This window comes from Callorhinus ursinus, unplaced genomic scaffold (assembly GCF_003265705.2).
Source record: "Callorhinus ursinus isolate GAN/ISIS: 27379988/994484 unplaced genomic scaffold, GSC_fseal_2.0 scaffold19, whole genome shotgun sequence".
Classification (NCBI taxonomy): Eukaryota; Metazoa; Chordata; class Mammalia; order Carnivora; family Otariidae; genus Callorhinus; species Callorhinus ursinus.
The window spans coordinates 8,873,567-8,895,271 of NW_027397081.1; the positions used below are offsets into that span (position 1 = coordinate 8,873,567).

General features: G+C 41.8%; 1 protein-coding gene and 1 non-coding gene across 6 annotated transcripts in view; one reads left to right on the plus strand and one right to left on the minus strand.

Moving 5' to 3' along the window:
- The first annotated feature begins 472 nt into the window (after window positions 1-472).
- LOC112840660 (U6 spliceosomal RNA) lies at window positions 473-578 on the plus strand. The gene has a single exon (XR_003212553.1). It is a non-coding gene; the product is annotated as a U6 spliceosomal RNA (small nuclear RNA).
- A 5,129-nt stretch (window positions 579-5,707) lies between these two features.
- The window catches only part of ALG9 (ALG9 alpha-1,2-mannosyltransferase), an 89,317-nt gene continuing 73,319 nt past the window's right edge, over window positions 5,708-21,705 (minus strand). For all 5 annotated transcript variants that reach the window (XM_025893643.2, XM_073903732.1, XM_025893644.2 and 2 more), the window contains 2 exons: window positions 9,065-9,183; window positions 5,708-8,779 (listed from right to left, as the gene is read on the minus strand). In XM_025893643.2, coding sequence (XP_025749428.1) covers window positions 8,742-8,779; window positions 9,065-9,183 — 157 coding nt within the window. In that variant the 3' untranslated portion in view covers window positions 5,708-8,741. The remainder of the gene's footprint in view (window positions 8,780-9,064; window positions 9,184-21,705) is intronic.

Consider the following 21,705-nt stretch of genomic DNA (forward strand, 5'->3'; position numbering starts at 1 on the left):
GAAGGTAGTAAAAAGACCGAAACGACTTTGACTAGGTCATGTTCTTATCTCTGCTTGTCTAATCATTCCAGATACCTCAACGTAATATCCAAAAAAGGAGCTCAAGGACTGTGGACTCCAAAGAGGTCTTGAAATAGGGAGTATGAAGTCATGGTTAAGAGACAGGATCTGGAGTCAGACTGCCTGCGTTTGAATCCCAGGTCTGCAACTTCCTAGCTAGGTGATCTTGGGTAAGACATGTAATATCTCCTGGTATTAGTTTATGAAGAGGATAATAACAGTTATCAAACTCATAAGGTTGTTGTAAGGATTATATGAGAAAAAAGGAACTTGAAACAGTCCTGCAGGCTTAAATGCTTAATAGACGTTAGTGATATTATTTCTCTGCAGAGCAAATCTGACAATCTAGAGGGTGTAAGAAAGGAAAAAGTACAAAAAAAAAACAAAAAAAAACACCCAGACCCGAACCTCTATGCTTGCTTCGACAGCACCTATACTAACATTGGAATGATACAGAGAAGATCAGTGTGGCCTCTCACAAGAATGACCTGCAAATTCATGAAGCATTCCATAACTTAAATAAAAGGCAAAAAGAAACCAAGAATACATTCTCCGTATAGTTTTAAGATTGAGTTCAAAAGAGGGTATCTATCAAGTTTCACACAGATAAAGAAGAAAATCTATATCAAAGAGCTGCACTTGTCTGGTCCTCAAGGCCTGTCTGTGGGTACCCTACACTTTTAAATGTACATGTTCAGCAAATGTTTGCTTATCATCCCATGCCCTGTACAGGAGGAGCAATCAGAGGTTTTTTTTTTTTTTAATTTTATTTTATGTTAATCACCATACATTACATCGTTAGTTTTTGATGTAGTGTTCCATGATTCATTGTTTGCGTATAACACCCAGTGCTCCATTCAGAACGTGCCGTCTTTAATACCCATCACCAGGCTAACCCTAGGCTGTTACTTTACAGGGGTGCTAAGCGCTGCTAAGCGCTAGTACTTTCCTTTGAGCTACTGTGCTGGAGGTAATGTGTTGGCATCTGATGGAGGGGAGCACCCTGCCCATTCACATATCCTGTGGGTTGCCTCTGACAATATCAGTGAGCAGAGGTAAAGTCAAGATTTGTGTGTAGGATGCAGTTTACTCATGTTTGGAACCTTGACGATGGGCAAACGGCAGATAATTACACCTGAAAGTAGCCACCCCCCAACACCAAATACATGCCTTTTATTACCTATGAATACCATCGACGCCATGTTAAAGAGAACTGAAATTAACTGAAAAGAACTGACCCGTGAATCATTTCCCAACCAGGGAATCACTTTTGTGATGGATGATCCATCCCCTGTTAATCATGGGCATGGTTTCCTCCAGGAAATTTTTGTAATTACAGCAATGTAGGGATACAGATTCTAAAGAAATGTAGCTCTGATATTTCCATTTATACTAAATTTTATACACCCAAGAATACAGCAAATACTGAAACAGATTAGCTTCCTGGAAGAAAAGGAGCTGTGAAGTTTTCAGTGAGAATGGCCTGCCCTCTGCTGGGCACTTAGAGAAGTCTCCATGAGGGCACCGCGGGCAGGGCTGCCTCGACAAGCTTTCAGAAACAGTGATACTTGGAAGTAAAACAAAAACAAGACCAAAAAAAAAAAAAAACACACAAAAAACCATGGCAACAAACTTAAACTTTGGTGTTATTTTTTAAAATATCTCCAGTAATCACAGACTGAAAACACAATTATAGAAAAGGCCCAAGGGAAGGGAATACTTAAAAAAAAAAAAAATGCCTAAGATTCTTTTATAAATGTGGCACCGTAAAACCAGCCTCTTTTGCTACAGAACTCCACAAATATTTTACTGGCAAGAAAAAAAAAATGAGAATATATTCTCGGAAATACCAGGGAGGCTGAGAGACGTTTTGTTAATAGAGGCAAGAAAGAAGTAAGGCCAACTGCTGAATGACACATAGCGTTTTCTCGTTGGTTGAGTGGGCACATTTCAGGTCATTTCTCTCAAAATGAGATTAACCTTTGCTCTCACGTCCGTGTGTGCGTGGAGGGGGAGGAAGACAGCAGTAGCTCCAGAGAGGCTCCGCCACAGGCCAGCAGCACGGCAATGAAGGGGAGGTCTCCAGTGCACATGTCCCAGAGTGAAGTATATGTAAGACCTACGAAGTAGGCTCACCCAGTAAGTCCTGCACAGGGCTCACTACCCACCTACACGTGTTTCATTCCACTCAGGGGTGCCACAGGCTCTTATCTGAGCAGGCTGAGCAGTGCTGATCGATAAGGTTTGAACTTGAAGGCCAGGCAGCCTTCCTCACTCTCCTCCCAATCAATCAATAAAATGGCACTTGAATGGCTCTGAAATCGCCAAAATGGGTCATTTCTCTTTTCCAGATGTGTTACCATTCCGAAGTGCTGAGAGGGTCAGTGGGAAGAGAACTACAGTAAATTATTAACATCCATTAGTGTACATCAGTATCATATTAGTTAATTGTTTCCCAGAAAGCAAGGCCCAGAGAGAATGGGTAATAAGGGCAGGTAAGGTTTGAGAGTCAGTAAAAAAAAAAAACAACAAAAAATATAAGGTTGGGGGGGGGCATGGCAAGAGGTGTGGATGGAAGCCTCGGTGCATAGCCAGGGATTGTAACTGGAAAAGAACACCAAACGTTTTGCCTCCTCAATTATCTTGGATCTCTGGCATGATTGTTGGACTTCCAACCTCTAATATCAATAGCAGTGGATAGAAAATCACAAAAAAAGTTTGTTTGTTTTTTGGGGTTTTTTTTAATGATACCAGGGCCCATGTGCAGCCACTAAATCAGAATTTCTTGGGGGGCTCAAGCAGATAGCAGCAATTTTGTAAAAGGTCCCCAGGCGAGTCTCTCACGCAGCTCTGGCTGAGAATCACCGCTCTATTGGTCACATCCTCTGCAGCACTGAGGGTGATGCTGCTGAAGCAGCTAGCAAACAGACCAAAGAGCGCACCCTTCTCATTTGGCGATTTGAGATTCAAGAGTTAAAATGGCAAATACAGGGCGCCTGGGTGGCTCAGTTGGTTAAGCGACTGCCTTCGGCTCAGGTCATGATCCTGGAGTCCCGGGATCGAGTCCCACATCGGGCTCCCTGCTCAGCAGGGAGTCTGCTTCTCCCTCTGACCCTCCTCCCTCTCGTGCTTTCTATCTCTCATTCTCTCTCTCTCAAATAAATAAATATCTTTAAAAAATAAAATAAAATAAAATAAAATGGCAAATACAGGACAATGGCACCCGTTGCCAAACACAGTTCCGCAGGCCAACGGAGGTCAAAGAGAACCCTCCTACGGTAGGTAATGGCTGGAACCTGTGGTTTTAAGTCTGTGAAGAACCCTAGTCAGAATTCATTTTAACTCATGCATTGGAACCAGTGAGAGTCAATTGTTCATACTTTCATCTCCAGGCATGTAATCACACAACAAGCAACCCAGGAACTAGAAGCAAAAAACAAGAACAAAAAACGCTGCCACTCTTAAGTATTTTATGAAGATACCTAAGGGTCACGTGAAGCAATTTTTTTTGAATGCTCAGGTTTTTTACTCAGGTAAAACGCTATTTAATCCTACTCTTAATTTCATCATGAGCTCTTTATGCAAAGAAGGTACAATAGGAATCCCCAGTCTGCATCGCTACAATTCTGTAACTTCATACCCTTATCTAAATTTGCCTTTTTTTTAATCAAATCCATTACTTATGATTTGTTTCAGTGTCAGGTCTATGTTGAACTCTACAGCTGATGAGAGCCAAAACAGCCTTCAGTTTTAAAAAATCACCTGCTAGCTTGGCATTATTGAATTTGAATGTATCCCTTACAAAGCCATCCTGCAGTTAGACCTTTTTCCTAGTGGGGCTGATAGGAATGGAGCGCTTCTTCACACCGGGAGGGGAGGCACCATCTTCCCCAAACTCATTCAGAATGTCTCCTGAGCTAAGTCTGACCCTCCAAAATCAAATAGTAATAGATATAGTCAATAAAGGTACCAAATCTCTTTTTAGAAGGTACTCTGGGGAATCTGCCTTAGTGTGAAAGTCTGTGTACTTCAGGAGAATTCTTAAAATATGCACAATATTGAGCCATATTCACACTTTCCAAACTGCCCTTGGGAGTACCAGAGGACTTACAACTTGCTATGTTTTCAAAAATCTGCCAAATTGAAAGCAAAAGCTGTATATTGGTTGCAGGTTTCTTTTGACTTTTCTTTCTTCATTGTCAACAAACACGTACACTACCAAAATGTTCGGGGAACTGCGTTAAGTGCTAAGAACACACACAAGCGTGACATGGGCTTTGCCACAGATGTACCAGCGATGTTCTTGAGAGGCAGGTTTACAAGGGTTCCAAGTCAAGGTCCCCGGCCATTAGTAAAGACACTAGGTCCTCAAGAGGGGTCAGGAAAGGAAGTAATTCTGAAGTCCAGAACGGCTTCATAGATGAGACACAGACTCAAGCTGGCCTTAAAAGTCAGTAACAGAGTGAAGGATGACATTCTAGACAGAGAAAAATAAATTAAGACTGTGGACCTCTCCCTCCTGGAATTATATTAATAAAGCACCCTTCTCTGAAATGACTTGAAAGAAATAAAACAAACCAAGTTTCGTGGGCATTTTGGGTCCTACAGAAAGAAAACTGATAACCAGTCGTATAAAACCAGATAACTACTAAGAGTTATTGGCTATAGGTACAAGGTATGGGAATGGTGTCAGGAATTCATTCACAAAAAACTTTTACTACTCCTGACAACCCCCAACAAAGGGGGAAATTACCTAAATGTTAAATATTACCAGATCCATGCTTCTATGAATGTTAAGACTGTCACAGTCCAGAGATTTTTCATCCAAAAACCTAAGGTGGATCCGGAAAAATAATCACTTTTTAGGCACAACACTGACACGTTGAGTAACCGTCCCGAGGCTTGGTTTTTCCACAAGTACAATAACACTAACCCTCACGGGCTTTCACAAACAAAGGCTTCTTCCTAGAGCTTTCAGAATAAACCTTCCAGGCTATTTGGCCTGGGGAAGGCAGGTCTATACACTGAAGGGTCAGAGTGGGGGAGATGGGAGGAGGTATCAATCCCCACCAAAGATTTAAAAGCTAGATGCAAAAGAGAAAATATCACCCTAAGAACAGGAAAATCAAATTGCCAAGATTTATTTAACTTTTTCTTTTACAGAAAATACATGTATGTAATACAAACACTGACAAGGGAGATAAAGTACAGGGATCAGGAAGACAAATGAATTGGACAAGACTCTTGCTTCAACACTGCACCGCTTCCTGATTTCGTGTGCAGCACGAATTACATGGTCATATATACTGGAAAAATGCAAGGCAACATTCATCTAGATTTACCAAAACACCAGAGGGCCTCTGAAATCCAACAATGCCGTTCGGAAGCCTGATCTGTTGCCAAAGAGCAAAGCTGAGCACACGTCCATCTATCCATTTACTCAAGGCATTTCATGTAGTAACTTAAGAATGAATTAACACATGAGCTTTAATAGGCTGTGGAGGCAAGGATGAAATTGTGCCTCTTTTCCCTCTTCAGAGAAAATAACTTAATTAAAAGCATAGCTGCCTGACACTGGATAGATGACAGCATAATCACAGTGAATTATTTTTTTTAAGATTTTATTTATTTATTTGAGAGAGAGAGAGAGAGAGAGAATGAGAGATAGAGAGCATGAGAGGGAGGAGGGTCAGAGGGAGAGGCAGACTCCCTGCGGAGCAGGGAGCCCGACGTGGGACTCGATCCCAGGACTCTGGAATCATGACCCGAGCTGAAGGCAGATGCTCAACCATCTGAGCCACCCAGGCGCCCCCACAGTGAATTATTTCAATAAATGCCATGAAATGCAACACACAATGAAGGACTGCCATTGGTGCTTTGTCCTAACAGTCATTCCAGATCTAATGCTATAAAATCACATGAGTTTTTAACACTCTTTCCCAGAACTCCGAACCAGGAAAAATGACCCAAATAAATGGTTGAGATCAAGAACCACCTTGATTTAAAACAATCTGTTTCTAAACTTGAATTCAATAAGAAAGAGTAGGGGTTCCCATTTTCTAGGATTATCCCAAGAGATTAAAGTGACTGGTCTTTCCTCAAAGTGTACCAGGTGATAGGCACACTTTGATAATAGATGCCAATACAGTGTCTGGTTCAGTGATGGGGCTCAGTGTCTTAAGATCTGGGATTCAGATAAGGCTGCTTAAGACCTAGAGATTAGGGGGGCACCTGTCTGGCTCAGTCGGAAGAGCATGTGACTCTTGACCTCAGGGTTGTGATCTGAGCCCCACACAGAGATTATTAAAACATAAATAAACTTTAGAGATCAGCAAGCCCTGAAACTGCCAAGTACAACCACTCCCTCGCTCAGCTCCGTAATCAAAGGTTCTTACAAATAATCTGTAGTCCTTCATTCTTCAATACTCAACAACCTGTGGAGAAACAAGTGCCTTGGAGACTTCATCCTTATGGGAAGCAGAGCTTATGGTAGCTCATGCTAAACACTGGTTCTCTAGAAGAGAGATGCTTGTGTGACCAGGTGTTTTTGAAACTCTTTTTCTCAGGCACAGCTAGCCTCCCTGTATTGCTGAGATGGAGATTTTTCTTAAAGGTGGTTATATAACATCACATGAGAAATACTCATTTTCACCAAAAAAAAAAAAAAAAAAAAAATTCACCTTTATATCTCTTACCCATAGCATTTGGCACAATGTTCTGCAATCTATTGTGCTCTCACTAAAGATGAACTTACAACAGAGGAAACCAAAACCAGGTCTTAAAAGGGATAGGAACGGATATTCCCAAGGAATCCCTGGATCAACTGTGACCTTTTTTGTGCTCTATTACAGTAAGTTCTTACTCATAAGGCTTTTTTTTTTTTTTTTTTAACATGCAAGATGATAAAATAGACCTGCACCATTATCACTCGGATTAGGAAAAGAGCTACTCACCCTGGACCTCTGTAATGGAACTCATTTACCTCTGCAAAAAGTAGAGGGCTTTAGCCATTGTGAAAGACGGGACACTGTTCCTGCAGGTAGGACAAGATCTTTCACCAAATATTCTCTACCCTGTAGTCAGACCACAGGTGCCAATATTTGGCTCGGAAAGCAGGAACCAAGCACTGAGGGTTAAATGCCGGAAATCTTTAAAGCAGCAAGTGGGACCCTGGCTTATCTTCACTCTCCAGTTACTGTTCTAAACTGTCTAGACTGAGTTCCTCTCCAGCGCTTCAACCCCAGAAATTCCATTAGAGGGATCCCGAAGAGGAGACCTGTCATGTGGGAACAAGCCATTTCCTCCCCTATGACTTTTCTTCTCCTCTCTTGGGATCAATTTCTGTTGGAGAAAGCCCTTCTCTTTGAAAAATGAAAGATGAAACCTCTGGAAAATAGCTTCATCCTATTTGCAGATCCTAGACACAATTACCTTGAGGGAAATAAGGCACCTTAGAATAGGACCCCAGATGGCCTATGTGGGAACGCAACTGATAGGAGATCGGCTGCAAAGGAGCAGGGCTTCCAAACATGAGCACTACTTTCCTGCCACAGGCTGGGCTGCATGGTAGGGTGCTGCTGTGATGGTCAGACAGGCACAGTGGAGGCTCTGAAGAACTCAAAGAAATACAGATAAAAGTCTTCCTTAAAATAGAAAGTTACACTATCAAGCGGGTCTCTGGCCAACACCATCATTCTTCCAAGTAATGTCTTCAGAGTCAAGAGAGGAAGTATGGAAGAGCACTAGGGGAGAGCACTAGGGGGTAGTGAGGGGACCAGGGTCCAGCCCTAGCTCTGTTACTAGCTGGTCACATGACCTTGGGCACACCACTTGACCTTCCCCACCCCACCCCCACCCCGAAGTCATCATCTATAAAATGGGGATAAAACCACTTGCCTTGTCTACCTCTCGTCATGACGTGAGGACCAAATGAGATAACATGAAAGTGCTTTGTAAACTGTGGGACACTGTATGTAAAGTAACAGTATATACTTACTACATTTTAATTAGGTCCTTATCATTGCCTATTTGACTAGAAGGGCCCCATGCAGAATGTGCTTTGCAATAGACAGACTCAAAAATAGATGCTATAAATATACACTGGCCTTTTCCACTAGGGTTTTTAAAAAATAAAGGGAAATTCTTAATTTCCTCAGAAATGGCCTCAGAATACATTACTTAAAAATGGGAGGTCATCCAAACCTACCAAGTGATAGAATTAATTTTCTCCAAATATGTCGTGTACAATTAGGTCTGGTCTGTTGATACCCTTCTTTATACAGAGAAGTCTTAAATTCAAGAAACAGCATGCTAAAACTTAAAGAAAACATAATTACAGTTTGTTGTAAAGGAAATAAAATGAAAATAAGAGGCATCCTATATAATGAAATTAGGTTCCAGTTCCTCAAATGGTTGCCTTTTTCCTGAGATATCTCCAGGACAGGGTCCTTGTCCTGTGAAGTGCTTTAGAGAAGCTTAGTCTTGCACAAGGTGAAAAGGACATGTAGGTTGGAAATTAGGCTGTGCTCATTTTCAGCACTAGGATTTGAACAAGGTCTGCTAGGAGCTGCCAAACAGCTTTGGTGGAGAAGCCCATATGGCCCCAAAGAGGCTTGCTAGTTCTCAGATGCCAGGCCAGAGTATGGAGAGCAGTTTAACGCAGCCATCCAGTTCAGGGATTTTCAATTCTTCCTGTAAGGTGGTTCTGCTCTTCTCCGCTCTAGCAAATAATTGAACAGAAGAAAAACAGTAAGATGTAGAGCAACATATCTACCAGACTTTAGGGCCTTTTTCTGCCCAGCTGCAAATTTACATGCAGAACAGAGACCAAGGCAAGACATGAATGGGAATGACTCTGACCAGCCCCAAAGCACCCAGATTCCAGCGTCTGTGTGAGACAGCCTTTATTAGAAATGTTACAAATGATGAGTTGGAGGGAGTCCTGTCAGTGCAATCACTAGTTAACAGGATGGTCGTCCTTTGGGGCCACAGGCGTGTTGCTAACCTCCGCTTTTCTTCCTGATTTGCTTTGCTTTCCGGGGTTTGAGGATGGTATAGTTTGCATATGCTGTATACTGATCTGACAGAAAGGGGACATAGAATGCCCGCAGCAACCTTGAAGATCTGAAAAACAAAGAAAAAAGAAAAAGACAAGACAGAATTTTATCATTGGAGGGAATTTACTAACAGTGTTGAAAATGATGAAAGGAAGTTACCTAAGTGTGGTGGCAAGGATCATATTCTATGTATGTAGCACAGAAAAATGTGTCCTTTAACTACTAGATCAAGAAAACAGATTTAATCAGACCAAATCTCTTGTTACCAACACCGAAAAGATGGTGACCGTCATAAGCCACCGTGTTTCCTTCAGAATAGCTCTAGACCTTCACTTTGCATAAAATATGCCACAGAAAAGTTCCAGGTCCATCAAACCACTGCTATTACTGGAATAAATTCTTAACACCCAGGTGGTTTCTGTATCTAAGAGCCTGTAGAGATACCACACGCTCCAATGATCCTGATGCCAGTTCTAAGTTCCCTAGGACAGGCAAAGAAAACTATGTGCTGGGCTTCCTGCGCAGTGCTCTGGCAATGCCTAAATCAGAGAGAGAGAGAGAATACACAAGCTCATGTCCCTGGCGGGTGATAATATACCCACTTGTTACTAAAATACACAAACGGCAGAAAACCTGAATTTCTCATGACTTTCTGAAGAATGTGAAAAATGCCTCACAGGTATTGAGCACTCGGTATTGGACAAGCACTGGAAAAAGTGCTCACACTTTTAAAGATATTATTTAATTCACCCAATAACCCCATGAGCAAAGTGCTGTTATGATCCCTACTTTATAGATGGGCAACCGAGGCTAACACAAAGTAACGTGCTCAAGGCCACACAGTAAAGCAATAGCGCCTCATTCAAATCCAGATTTGATTCCAGGTTCTGCACTGGGTCACCTGCACTCTTGATCTGCACTATGGTTTATCCTGCATCCCAGACACCAGCTAACCAAATTCATCACTTCCTAGAAAATGTGGCTGCGAGAGTCTGGAATTCTGTATGAAGTCTTATTCCTTGACTATGCTTTCTGAGTCTGAAAATCCAAAGTTGGCCCAGTTACTGCCACCCTAAGTGAGGGAGCTGAAGAGTGTTCTGCTGCCAGTCCTCTTCCAGACTCTAAACTTGTAAATGTCATGTCAACGTGGCATTTGTACTGGCAGCCTCCCCCTGGCTTTGGCAGGCTCCTGCAGTGCCTGCACACAATGATACCGTGCTTGGCATACACACCTCTTAGATTCTCCCCAAATGGGACTCTGGCAGTGCTCTGTGCTCAACAGAGATGCACTTTACTTCAACAGCTAACAGCTCGAGGGCTTTGATGGAAAAGAGGCTTAGAAGAGACACACAAGATAAAGCAGGCCTGCTAACAAAATGAACAGGAGGAGGAAGCACCCACCTCAGTCAAAAAGAAGTTAGTTTATCCTTTCTGTCCACGCTGCACAGAGAAGGGGAAGGTCAGAACAGAAAATGCTAAGCCACAGCAAACTCCTGCAAGCCTCAGTGAAGTAAAGAGAGGCTAAGACTAATTAAGTGTCATTTCCATTCCAGTGGACTCTGTGATCAAAACCTCACTAACATGGTCACCTCAGCCCTTCAGGCAGCTCCAGTAGAATATTAGGTCTGCTGGGCCCAATCTGAGTTTTTCACTTTCTTTTTTTGAATAATTCCTTACTATTTGGGAAGACTGTTATTTCATAATTTTATTTGTTTTAGAGTCTTCCTAAGAACAAAGAGAAATTCTACTTATTTTTAAAAATAGAATAAAACTCATTCTATCTTGTAATTACCACATGGATCCACTGCTACCTTTTATAAATTTAAGTTATATTATGGGACCTTAGTGGCTTTATTTTTTTCCTGTATCTCGGATTAATTACAACTATATTTTTTTAAAAAACTAAAATAAGACAAAGGAAAATGATGAAATCACCAAAAAAGATGATGCAAAAGTAATCACTATTATATTATATCTGCAATTTTCTAATTGCATTGCCCAAATTATTGTATCATCTTCCAATAAGGTATAAAAGACCTGAGACACTATCTTTGCAGTCGGCTTTTAGCTTTCATTGAACACGGTTGAGAATCCAGGATTTTTAAATTTTCTGCCCATAATGACAATGAGAAGAAAATGAACAGAAAGAGAGATTTCACAACTATTATATCAGAAGATGAGTGTACAGAGACAAAGAGCAGCATCCCTAGCAAGGATGGTAACACTGATCCTAAGTACAAGTTCAGACTAGGAGTCTTGAGATGACTGTATGCTCTACAGTGTATATGGATGAATCTTCTCAAACTCAAGAATTAATGAGTGAGCAATGTATTTCTCAGAACAAAAAGAAGATAAGGTATTTTGATTCAGTTAGTCATTCCACAGGGAGGACCTCATCATTCAGTGTTTTGCCGCAAGAACCTACACCATCCTGTTACACTTAAAAAGGGCGTATGACCATATTCTTTCATCTTTTATGATGTCTGTGGGCCAAATTTTATTTGATACAGTTCATAAGTGGACAAATGCTGAAGGCGGGTTAGTATACAAAGGTGACTAGAAACGTATATATGGGAAAGAAATTTAAAAATTCAATGGATCTACCATTTTAGTTGGTATCAAAGAATGAAAATGTCTGAATTGTGGAGCCAAGAAGATATAGTTATAGTCTCTTCGACAAAATTATGAGCCATTAAAGGTTTCAAAAAATTCTAGTTTTTCATTTTGATGATGCAAGTGCTAGAACAACCAGAAGTGGTAAGCTAGAACCTACTGGAGATATATTTAAAGTTTGGAACCAGTATTTTCAAGATGAATATATTCCAGGTCCATGCACGACAACTGCATTCAGAGGTGTCCATTTCAGGTGTCCATGTATCTATGTATATCTACTCCAAACCGGGAGAACACGGAAGATTCAGGTTTACTACACTTAATTAATAAGATTTCAAATGAAGGTTTTTGTTTTTGTTTTACTATCCTCTTATTTTTATAAGTTATTTATAAAATAAGTACAAAATGTAAAAAAACGAAGTGTCTATTGGGCAAGATAGTAAATGGTAACGGACTATTTTTCTTGGTATGCTGATAGATCCTGCCCAGAAACTCCAGAAGAGATCCTGGGCCATACAGGGGACATCATCAAAATACCAATTACCCTGAAGTGGAAGAAGGGCCACTATGCATTACTGCTGAAGGCAAAGGTGGGCTGAGACAAAGGGAAAAAGATGAAGGAGACTGGGACAAAATACGTGCAATACATAGGAAAGGATGAGCAGCGAGCACATGTGAATTATTTCTGTAATCAAGAAGACAAATGACTCTGTAGGGAAAAATGACAAAGAACATGAACAGAGAAAAGAAACATAAATGGCCAATACGAGTGATCTAGTTGGGAGATACAGAATGTCAATGATACATAACCACGACGCGGCATCCACTAAATACTAAAAGCTGATACCAAAGTTCAAAGTGATAATATTCCCATTAAGAAGAGAGGACAAACACTGAGGGTTGCACAGGTGTAGAAAAAGCGTTTACTGTATCTCATTTCATTTTCTCCAACATTCCAAGATACACTCAACAGAAAGGCAACATGCTCAATCATAACCAAATCTACAGGATCTTGGGTTAAATGCTCTGTCCACTCAGCACCAGCCAGAAAACTGGCTTAAATAAAATCCAAACTCTTTCTCATGGTCTACAAAGCCCTAGGAGATCTGGCCCTCACCTCCTTGTCCCGCCTGCCCTTGCTCATTGTCCTCCGGTCCACTCCACTCCCCCACACCCGCCTCCTCCCAGTGCTTCCCTCCCTATAGCCTCTGCATGCTTTCCCTCCTGTCCCTGGAACACGCTTCCACCCTGTTTTTCTCATAACTGAGTCTGACTCATCCTAGAGGCCACCTTGGAGGGGTCTTGTGACACCCCAGGAAAGCCCAGGTTTCCATTTCTAACACAGTTAATCTCTCCCAGGGCACCTTGTATGTTTCTTACACTCTGCACAATTTACATTTATTTGTTGGTTAACTTGTTTATTGTCTGTCCCCCACACCCCGCCCCCAGATATCTGGGACCAAGTCTGTTTTATTTACCAACAGCACAGTGTCTGGCACATAGTACATTCTGGAAAACAGATGTTGGATGGATGGATGGATGGATGAATGGAAGGCAGGGAGGGAGCAAAGGTGAAAGAAGGATGCTGAAGAGAGTGAGGCAGGGATTTTATACAAATGATATCTGAGTTTAACTCAATTCAGTTCTTCCACCAGTGACTGAGCACCGTATCATGCAATGGTTTAAGTGCCAGAAAAACAGGGGTGGACAGAAGATTCCTAGTCTCAAAGGGGAATTCGAAGTCCCACTGATGGGTGGTTTGTAATAACCATCTTGCTAAGGACAAGCATAGGTCTGACTTGGATACATCAAGAGATCCATGAAGCATCCTGATTCTGTCATGCTTCCTCAGGACACAATTACAAGAAATTCAGCATCAAATTCTATTATTATGTGTTCAGGAAGCAATTAGTCATTTCTAGTTAAGCCTGAACACAAAACTATATAAAAGGTGGGGACTCTATATAAGGAGAAGCTAAGAAGAATTTATTTATCATCAGAGCTTGGTATTGGAAAAAAACCTTATTAGAAGGTGAATCTCCTTTTCTCTTGGAGATTCTGCTTGTCGTCTTTAAGAGCATTATCTACCTTTAACATCTAAAGCCACTAATGTCTTCTAAAAGAAAAAGTGAGCAAACCATCAATATACACACCTTTGTATGTGTATACTGATTTTGATTTTTTTAAATCCAAAAAACAAGTTGGCTTGAATTCTCCACTTCTAACACTATAGCTGCTGTTCTAAATTGATTTCTTTACCATCAACAGCTTTCATATGTTAAGCACAACTGGGGCCCTTTAAATTGTTTTAATTGTTGCTGGAAAAAGGAAAATCAAATTGGTTATTTGCCTTTAGTGAAAGAAAAGAGCAGTTGAGCACTGGAGTAACATAGACCTGGAAACACTCACAGACCTGGAAATAAATATCAGACTGAAACACAAATTAGAACAAAATTAATGTCAATCAAAACTCATACAACAATGTCTGTAATAACGTGAAATGGCAAAGTATTGCCCTAGGGAAGCACAGGAAGCATAATTTAGGGTGATGCAAAATATCTGTCTCCATCATGGAAGCTGACTTCCCCTCCCAGTGAGAAAGTCACTTAAGCAATTCAAGGATGAAATCCACGTGGACAAAGCAATTGCCTGAATAGCATAATTAGCCGACAGCTCAGAATGTTTTCTAATTCAATTACCAGCCCTATTGATCAGGGCTGGGGAGCCGTCTGCTGCAGAGATTTAAATCTGCCCTTGTTGACTTGGATGGAAAATCACCCGCCAGAACCTGAGGTCGCTGGGCCAATTTTCCATGTTAAAAAAAAAACATCCAGGGGCGCCTGGGTGGCTCAGTGGGTCAAGCATCTGTCTTCTCCAACTCAGGTCATGATCCCGGGGTCCTGGGATGGAGCCTGGCAGGGAGGGCTCCCTGCTCAGCGGAGAGTCTGCTTCTCCCTCTCCTGGTCCCCCTACTTGTATGTGTGCTCTCTCTCTCTCCCCCGCTTCCTCCCTCTCTCTGTCAAATAAATAAAATTTAAAAAAATAAAATAAAAAGAAATAAAAACACCCTAGTCTTCAGGTTTTCTAATTTTTATCTATCCATCCATCCAAACATTAATATCCCTGTGAACCTCTAGTCTAAACCCACTGCCAGTTCTTTCTAAAGCTGATTTCCTGGGGCGCCTGGGTGGTTCAGTCGTTAAGCGGCTGCCTTCGGCTCAGGTCACGATCCCAGGGTCCTGGGATCAAGTCCCTGCGTCGGCGTCCTTGCTCAGCGGGGAGCCTGCTTCTCCCTCTGCCTGCCGCTCCCCGCTTGTGCTATCAAATAAATAAAATCTTTTAAAAAAATAAAGCTGGCTTCCTCTCTTTTTGTCTCTCTCACTCTCTTGCACTTAATTTGTATTACAGTGACAGACTGTCCATAACCCTCAGCACACAATAGGCCTTTCACAGACCTTCAGTTTGGAGGAGGATCTCAGAATCCCCTCAAGACTTCATCTTAGCCATCCTCAACCTACAGTCCCATATCAAGCAACTTAAGAACTGCTCAAAAAGCTGGTATGCATCCAAAATGTGACTGCGCTTTAAGATTCTTTAACAGGAAACAGGGTGAGGGACACTAATGTTCAATAAGTAGTGCAGAGGTGACATTTATCTCTTTTCCCAATTGAAGAGAAGGACGTGGGAGTTACATGCTCTATGTTACAGCCCACTAGAATGTCAGTCTCTTGAAGAAAGAACTTTAACTGCCATATCTCCAGTTTTTAGGATGGTACCACAGAAAGTGCTCAATAAATATTCTTCTGTGAAAGGAATGACTACCTGACTCTTAGAGCACCTAGTTTTACCTCCCTTGCCTCTGGCAGCATTCATCTTCTACAAGGAAAAGGAATTATAAAAAATAATACGAAGCTCTTGTTTCTCTTCACTTCCCAAACAACTCAATACTAAAGATATCCATCAGACGGGTCCAAGCAAAGTAGAAGTCTACAGTGTGTACGGGAGGGGAAGGGGTCCCATGGGATGTTACAGCACAAGTGACAGGTGGAGGGCACCCATAGTAGCAAAGAAAATATTAATGCAGGAGGTCACATAACCTCTCCACGTTTCAGTTCACATAAACTGTGCTGAATCATCATTACCTACGTGACCAAAATGACAATTTCCAGCAGGGATGTCCAAAAGACCCTTGACATTCAATGAATAAATTCCCAGTTTTGACTATTTGGTAGCAACCTCCAAAGATGCATGTAATGATCTGGAAGTTCACTGAGGCACTAACTGTAATCACAGCACTACAAGACTGGTGTACAGACTGAATTATTTAACTGATCCGTGGCCCTGGTCAATCAACCATAACCTCTTGCCAGTCACCTTTAGCCAAAATTCAGAATGAGGGAATGGAGAAAGAACTGGTATTAGGCAACTGGCCATTTTCTGACCTTCAGTCCCACCACGGTGCTAGGAAGATGCTCTTCACTAGTCTCTTTTCCATCTGATGGCTACTAAGATATGAAGGTATCATATGCTCCAGCCACCATTCCTGTGAAGACACTAAACCGTGTTCAAAACGATGTCTGTCTCTGCTCTTTGGACTCTTATTTGAGCTATTTTTATGTGACACATAGTAAGTAACATTGGAAATCACGTCAGGTAGATGATTCTCACAAGATTTACAGAGAGGAATAAACTGTGAATATACTTTAAAATAACTCAAGAAGATTTTTTTTTTTTTTTTTTTTTAGCTAAAAAGACAATTTGTGATTTCTCTCAAATGTGTGGTTCACTGATGGGGTTTTCTGTTTCATCTGATGTTGGCTAGAATCTTCACAATGGCCACACTCCTGTGGCTGGACTGAGAGCTCAGCTAGTGCAAAGGGTCCTCAGGCCTCCTCCATGTGGGCCTCCTTTCTCCTTAAAGCCACAGTGCCTGGATCCTAAGAAGGAGCATTCCAAGAGACAGGAAACAGAAGCCTATCCATCGGCCACTGAAAAATCTTTATCTTACTGGATAAGGGCTTCAGAAGCTTCTAAAGAAATCCTTATTTCACCTTTTTTCCTTTTTTACTTTGGCATAAATCCAGTTTTAAGAATGTGAAATAATGGGGCCCTGGGTGGCTCAGTGAAACATCTGCCTTCAGCTCAGGTCATGATCTCGGGGTCCTGGGATCAAGCCCCATGTCAGGCTCCCTGCTCAGCGGGCAGCCTGCTTCTCCCTCTGCATGCTGCTCCCCCTGCTTGTGTGCACTCTGTCTCTGTCAAATAAAATCTTTAAAATAAAATATATTTTTTAAAAAAAGAACATAAAATAACCACAAAACAAGAAAACTACAGGCCAATATGACTAATGAACACAGATGTAAAATCCTCAACAAAATATGAGCAAACTGCATACAGTAATACATTAAAAGATCATCCACCATGATCACATGGGATTTATTCCAGGGATGCAAAGATGGTTCAATATTCACAAATCTGTCAGTGTGATAGAGCACATCACCAAAATGAAAAAAAATCATATGATCATCTTTCTAGATGCCTAAAAAGCATTTGACAACATTCAAAATCCATTCATGATGAAAACTCCCAACAAGTGGGGTTGCCAGGAACGTACTGTGACACAATAAAGGTCATATATGAAAACCCCACAGTGCGATGGAGGCCCGTGTAGGGCTGTTGCTCAGGAGGCCCGGCCTGGCTTTGGGCCCAAGGCCTCAGAGCCAGGGATTCTGCACCTGGGCCAGCCTGGCCGCTGCCAGCAATCCCGGTACACCGCGGTGCCCAATGCAGAAAGATGTGGTGGATATATATATCACGGAATATTACTCAGCCATAAAAATGAATCTTGCCATTTGCAAAAACATGGATGGAACTAGAGAGTATAATGCTAAGTAAAATAAGTCAGTCAGACAAAAACAAATACTGCATGATTTCATTCATATGTGGAAGTTAAGAAACAAATGAACAAAGGAAAAGAGAAAGAGAACCCAAAACACAGACTCCCAACTATACAGAACAAACTGATGATGGGGGGGGTGGATGAAACAGGTGAAGGGGATTCATGATGAGCACTGAGTCATGTATAGAATTACTGAATCACAATCATATTGTGCACCTGAAAGTAATTTAACACTGTATGTTAACTATAATGGAATTAAAATGTAAAAATTTTTTTAAAAAGATGTGGTATACATACACAACGGAATATGTTATGCAGCCAAAAAAAGGGATGAGACTGTGTCATTTGAGACAACATGGATGGACCCAGAGGGTATTATGCTAAGTGAATAAGTCAGAGTGAGAAAGACAAATACCATATGACTTCATTCATATGTGTAATCTAAAAAATAAAACAAATGAATAAATAAAAAGTAGAATCAGACCTATAAATATAAAGAACAAACTGAGGAATGCCAGAGGGGAGGTGGGTAGGGGATGGGCAAAATGAGTGCAGGGGTGGGAGATACAGGATTCCAGTTTTGTAATAAGTCATGGGAATAAAAGGCACAGCAGAAGGAATACCGTCAATGATCCTGTAACAGTGATGTACGGTGGCAGATGGCAGCTATGCTGTAGTCAAAGCAGCATAACGTATAAACTTGTGGAAACACTGTTGTACACCTGAAACTAATGTAACATTGTGTGTCAACTATATTCAAAAAAAAAAAAAGAACATGAAATACATCAAATAACTGACAACTATTTTCTGAGACCTTAGTACGTGCTAGGTGTTGCAGAGATTCAAGAAGAATTGTGGTTTCTAACTCTCAAGGAGCTTAGAATAAAGACCTCTGATGATGCCGGCCACTTGGTCTAAGCTAGTTAATAGCAGGGGCAGTCCTAAAAGATTGCACATACTCTTCAAACCTGAGAGTCTCTGTAGCATGGACTTGGAGCACAGATGGTCTGTACATAGTCTCTTTCTAGAGAACTAATTTCAAAACAACGGGAAGCACACTCTCTGAGTTTCAGAAAAACAAAAGGTTTGTTCTTAAAATGTCAGCAGATCTCAATGATTAAGCAGTTGAAGACTGCAATGAGCAAAATGCCAATGTGTTTTGAAGCCAAATCTAGCCTGGGGTAGCTCTGCCAGATGAAAGGTCTCAGCAAAGTACTGGGAGAAGATTAAAAAAAAAGGGGGGGAGGTGAAGAACTGATAAGGAAACAGAAAGTAGTGAGAATAATGAGCTGTAAAGAATTATAAAAGTTCAGAAACTCTGGAGCGCGTGGGTGGCTCAGTCAGTTGGGCGTCTGTCTGCCTTCGGCTCAGGTCATGATCTCAGGGTTCTGGGATCGAGCCCCGCGTCGGGCTCCCTGCTCAGCAGGAAGTCTGTTTCTCTCTCTGCCCCTCTGCTGCTTGTGCTTGCATTCTCTCTCAAATAAATAAAGTCTTTAAAAAAAAAAAAAGTTCAGACACTCTGATCTCTTCTTCCTTACAATTTCTCAGTATTCTTGGCAGAGATGAAGGGGGTGGAGGTACTACCATGATTGATGTGTAGGGAAAAGACAAGAGCACTTCAATTACTGATTAGGAGGGAGAACTAATTCTACCCAAAGGATGTGAACACCAGCTGAAGCATGTCAAACTGTTGGCTTGCAACCAAATACTGCCATAGGGTGTAGTCTCCCTTTCCACCTGGGTAGCAAAGAGCCGCAGATGAACAGCCTGCTGGACTATTTTGTGCACCATATGTCTCTTCTGCTAGAAATCTCCTTTAAAAAGTAAAATTTCAAAAAGTATCCAATTTGGACGAAGAATGGCATCAAAAGAGCTGTGATGGTTTTAAAACACATCCATAATTCTTTGACATTCCTCCTGTCAATAAGGAAAGTCTAATTCCTCTCGCCTTGAACATGGGTTATTCGAGTGGCTTGCTTTCAATGAACATAATGAGACAAGAGTAAGACACTGTATGAATTCCAAGGCACGGTCATAGAAAAAACTTTATAGCTTCTGAGATACTAGCTCTTGGAAGCCAGCCACCATACTGTGAGGAAGCATTGGCCATGTGGTGAAGCCACGTGTAGGTGTTCTGGCCAACAGCCAGCATCAACTGCTAGACATGTGAGAAAGCCTTTGCAATGCCTCTAGTCCCAACCACCATCTGATGGCCAATGCATGAAGAACTCTGAGCAGCTGAAGAACTGTCTGGCTGAGCCCAGTCAACCTCCAGAACCATGAGAGAAAACAAATAATTGTTATTCTTTTATATTGCTAAGTTTGGGATGATTTGTTATACCACAATAACTAGAACAAAAGGTTCCAACTAATTTGCCCTTTACAGCAATTCTCTATGATCCTCTTCTCTTCCAGAAATAAACAATCCTGCTTATGCAGGGGTTAGGGGCTGGGGACACAATGGCTGCCATCAACCAGACTACCACACAGGACCAAAATGGATACAGGTGCCACAGACTCTTTAGGCCTCACAGCTGCTGGATTCACTTCTTCTTGGAGGGTGAAAGAAGAGTCATGGTATCGGTAAAAAAAAAAAAAAAAAAAAAAAAAAAAAATCTCCATGGCAGGTAAAGCTCAGTGACCGAGAATCCTGTGTTGGGCACTGAAAGAACACCAGGGACAGGTGCTGTCAGCACAGTCCCGATGTTGCTGCTGTCGAGGCCCTCTGACTGGAGAAGGTCCTTCTCCTACCATGCCAGCTGATGGTGTGAACTTTGAATCCCTTGCTTGCATCTACTCTTCACCTGTAACTATAAACTTGCAGGGCTTTGAAATCCTGCCCAAATTATCTCAAGCCCCTCATCAGGCAAGGCTACAATTCAGTTAGAGGAGGCTAATATGTCCAAAATAAGAAAGAAGGAAATCTCACAATACAAAAACAAGGTGAAAGCAAAGCTAACCAGACAAAAGGGACCTACACCAAGGGAGGAAAGCGTGGGCAGAGAGCTGCTGTGTGAAGCAGGGGCAGGACCTCCCAACTTGACTCCGAAGCTACAAACAGGCCCTGGTGCTCAGGAGGCCAACTGCAACGTCCTGGAGAGGCATTTCCCACCAGACTCCTACAGCCACACATTCTCACCACACTTCGGAAGGAACCCGCCACTGAGCTGGCAGTTGATTGCAACACTCTCCCTCCACTCCTCTCTGGGAAACCTCAGAGTAGGCATTACATCCACCCACGTGTCAAGCTATTTTATACAAGCAGCAATTATATCATGCTTCAAAGAAAGAAAAAAAAATCCTCTCCAATTTTAGAAAGTATGTAATATGAGACGGCCATAGAGTAACAAATGTGTCTGTTTTAAAAAGTGATATTGCTAACTAGTTTAGATCCCATATCCCGGGAGTCAGAGAAAGCTTTATACAATTAACCAGACACAGACGTGGCAAACCCAGGGAGAGGAAGGCACAGCTTTGGCGTCAGCTTTATAAAGGGGAGACCAGAAGATGGGTAAGATCTTCTGCCTGGGTCCTGTCTCAGACTAATGGGTTCTGGTTCTCTAAGCCTCTCACACAGAGAAGCAGCCTATGAGAAAAGAATGAATGGACTTAAAGACAACCAACAGAATGGGAGAAAAGATCTGCAAATGACAAATCAGATAAAGGGCTAGTATCCAAAATCTATAAAGAACTTATCAAACTCAACACCCAAAGAACAAATAATCCCATCAAGAAATGGGCAGAAGACATGAACAGACATTTTTCCAAAGAAGACATCCAAATGGCCAACAGACACGTGAAAAAGTGCTCAACATCGCTCGGCATCAGGGAAATCCAAATCTAAACCTCAATGAGATACCACCTCACACCTGTCAGAATGGCTAAAATTAACAAGTCAGGAAACGACAGATGTTGGCGGGGATGCGGAGAAAGGGGAACCCTCCTACACTCTTGGTGGGAATGCAAGCTGGTGCAACCACTCTGGAAAACAGTACGGAGGTTCCTCAAACAGTTGAAAATAGAGCTACCATATGACCCAGCAATTGCACTACTGGGTATTTACCCCAAAGATACAAA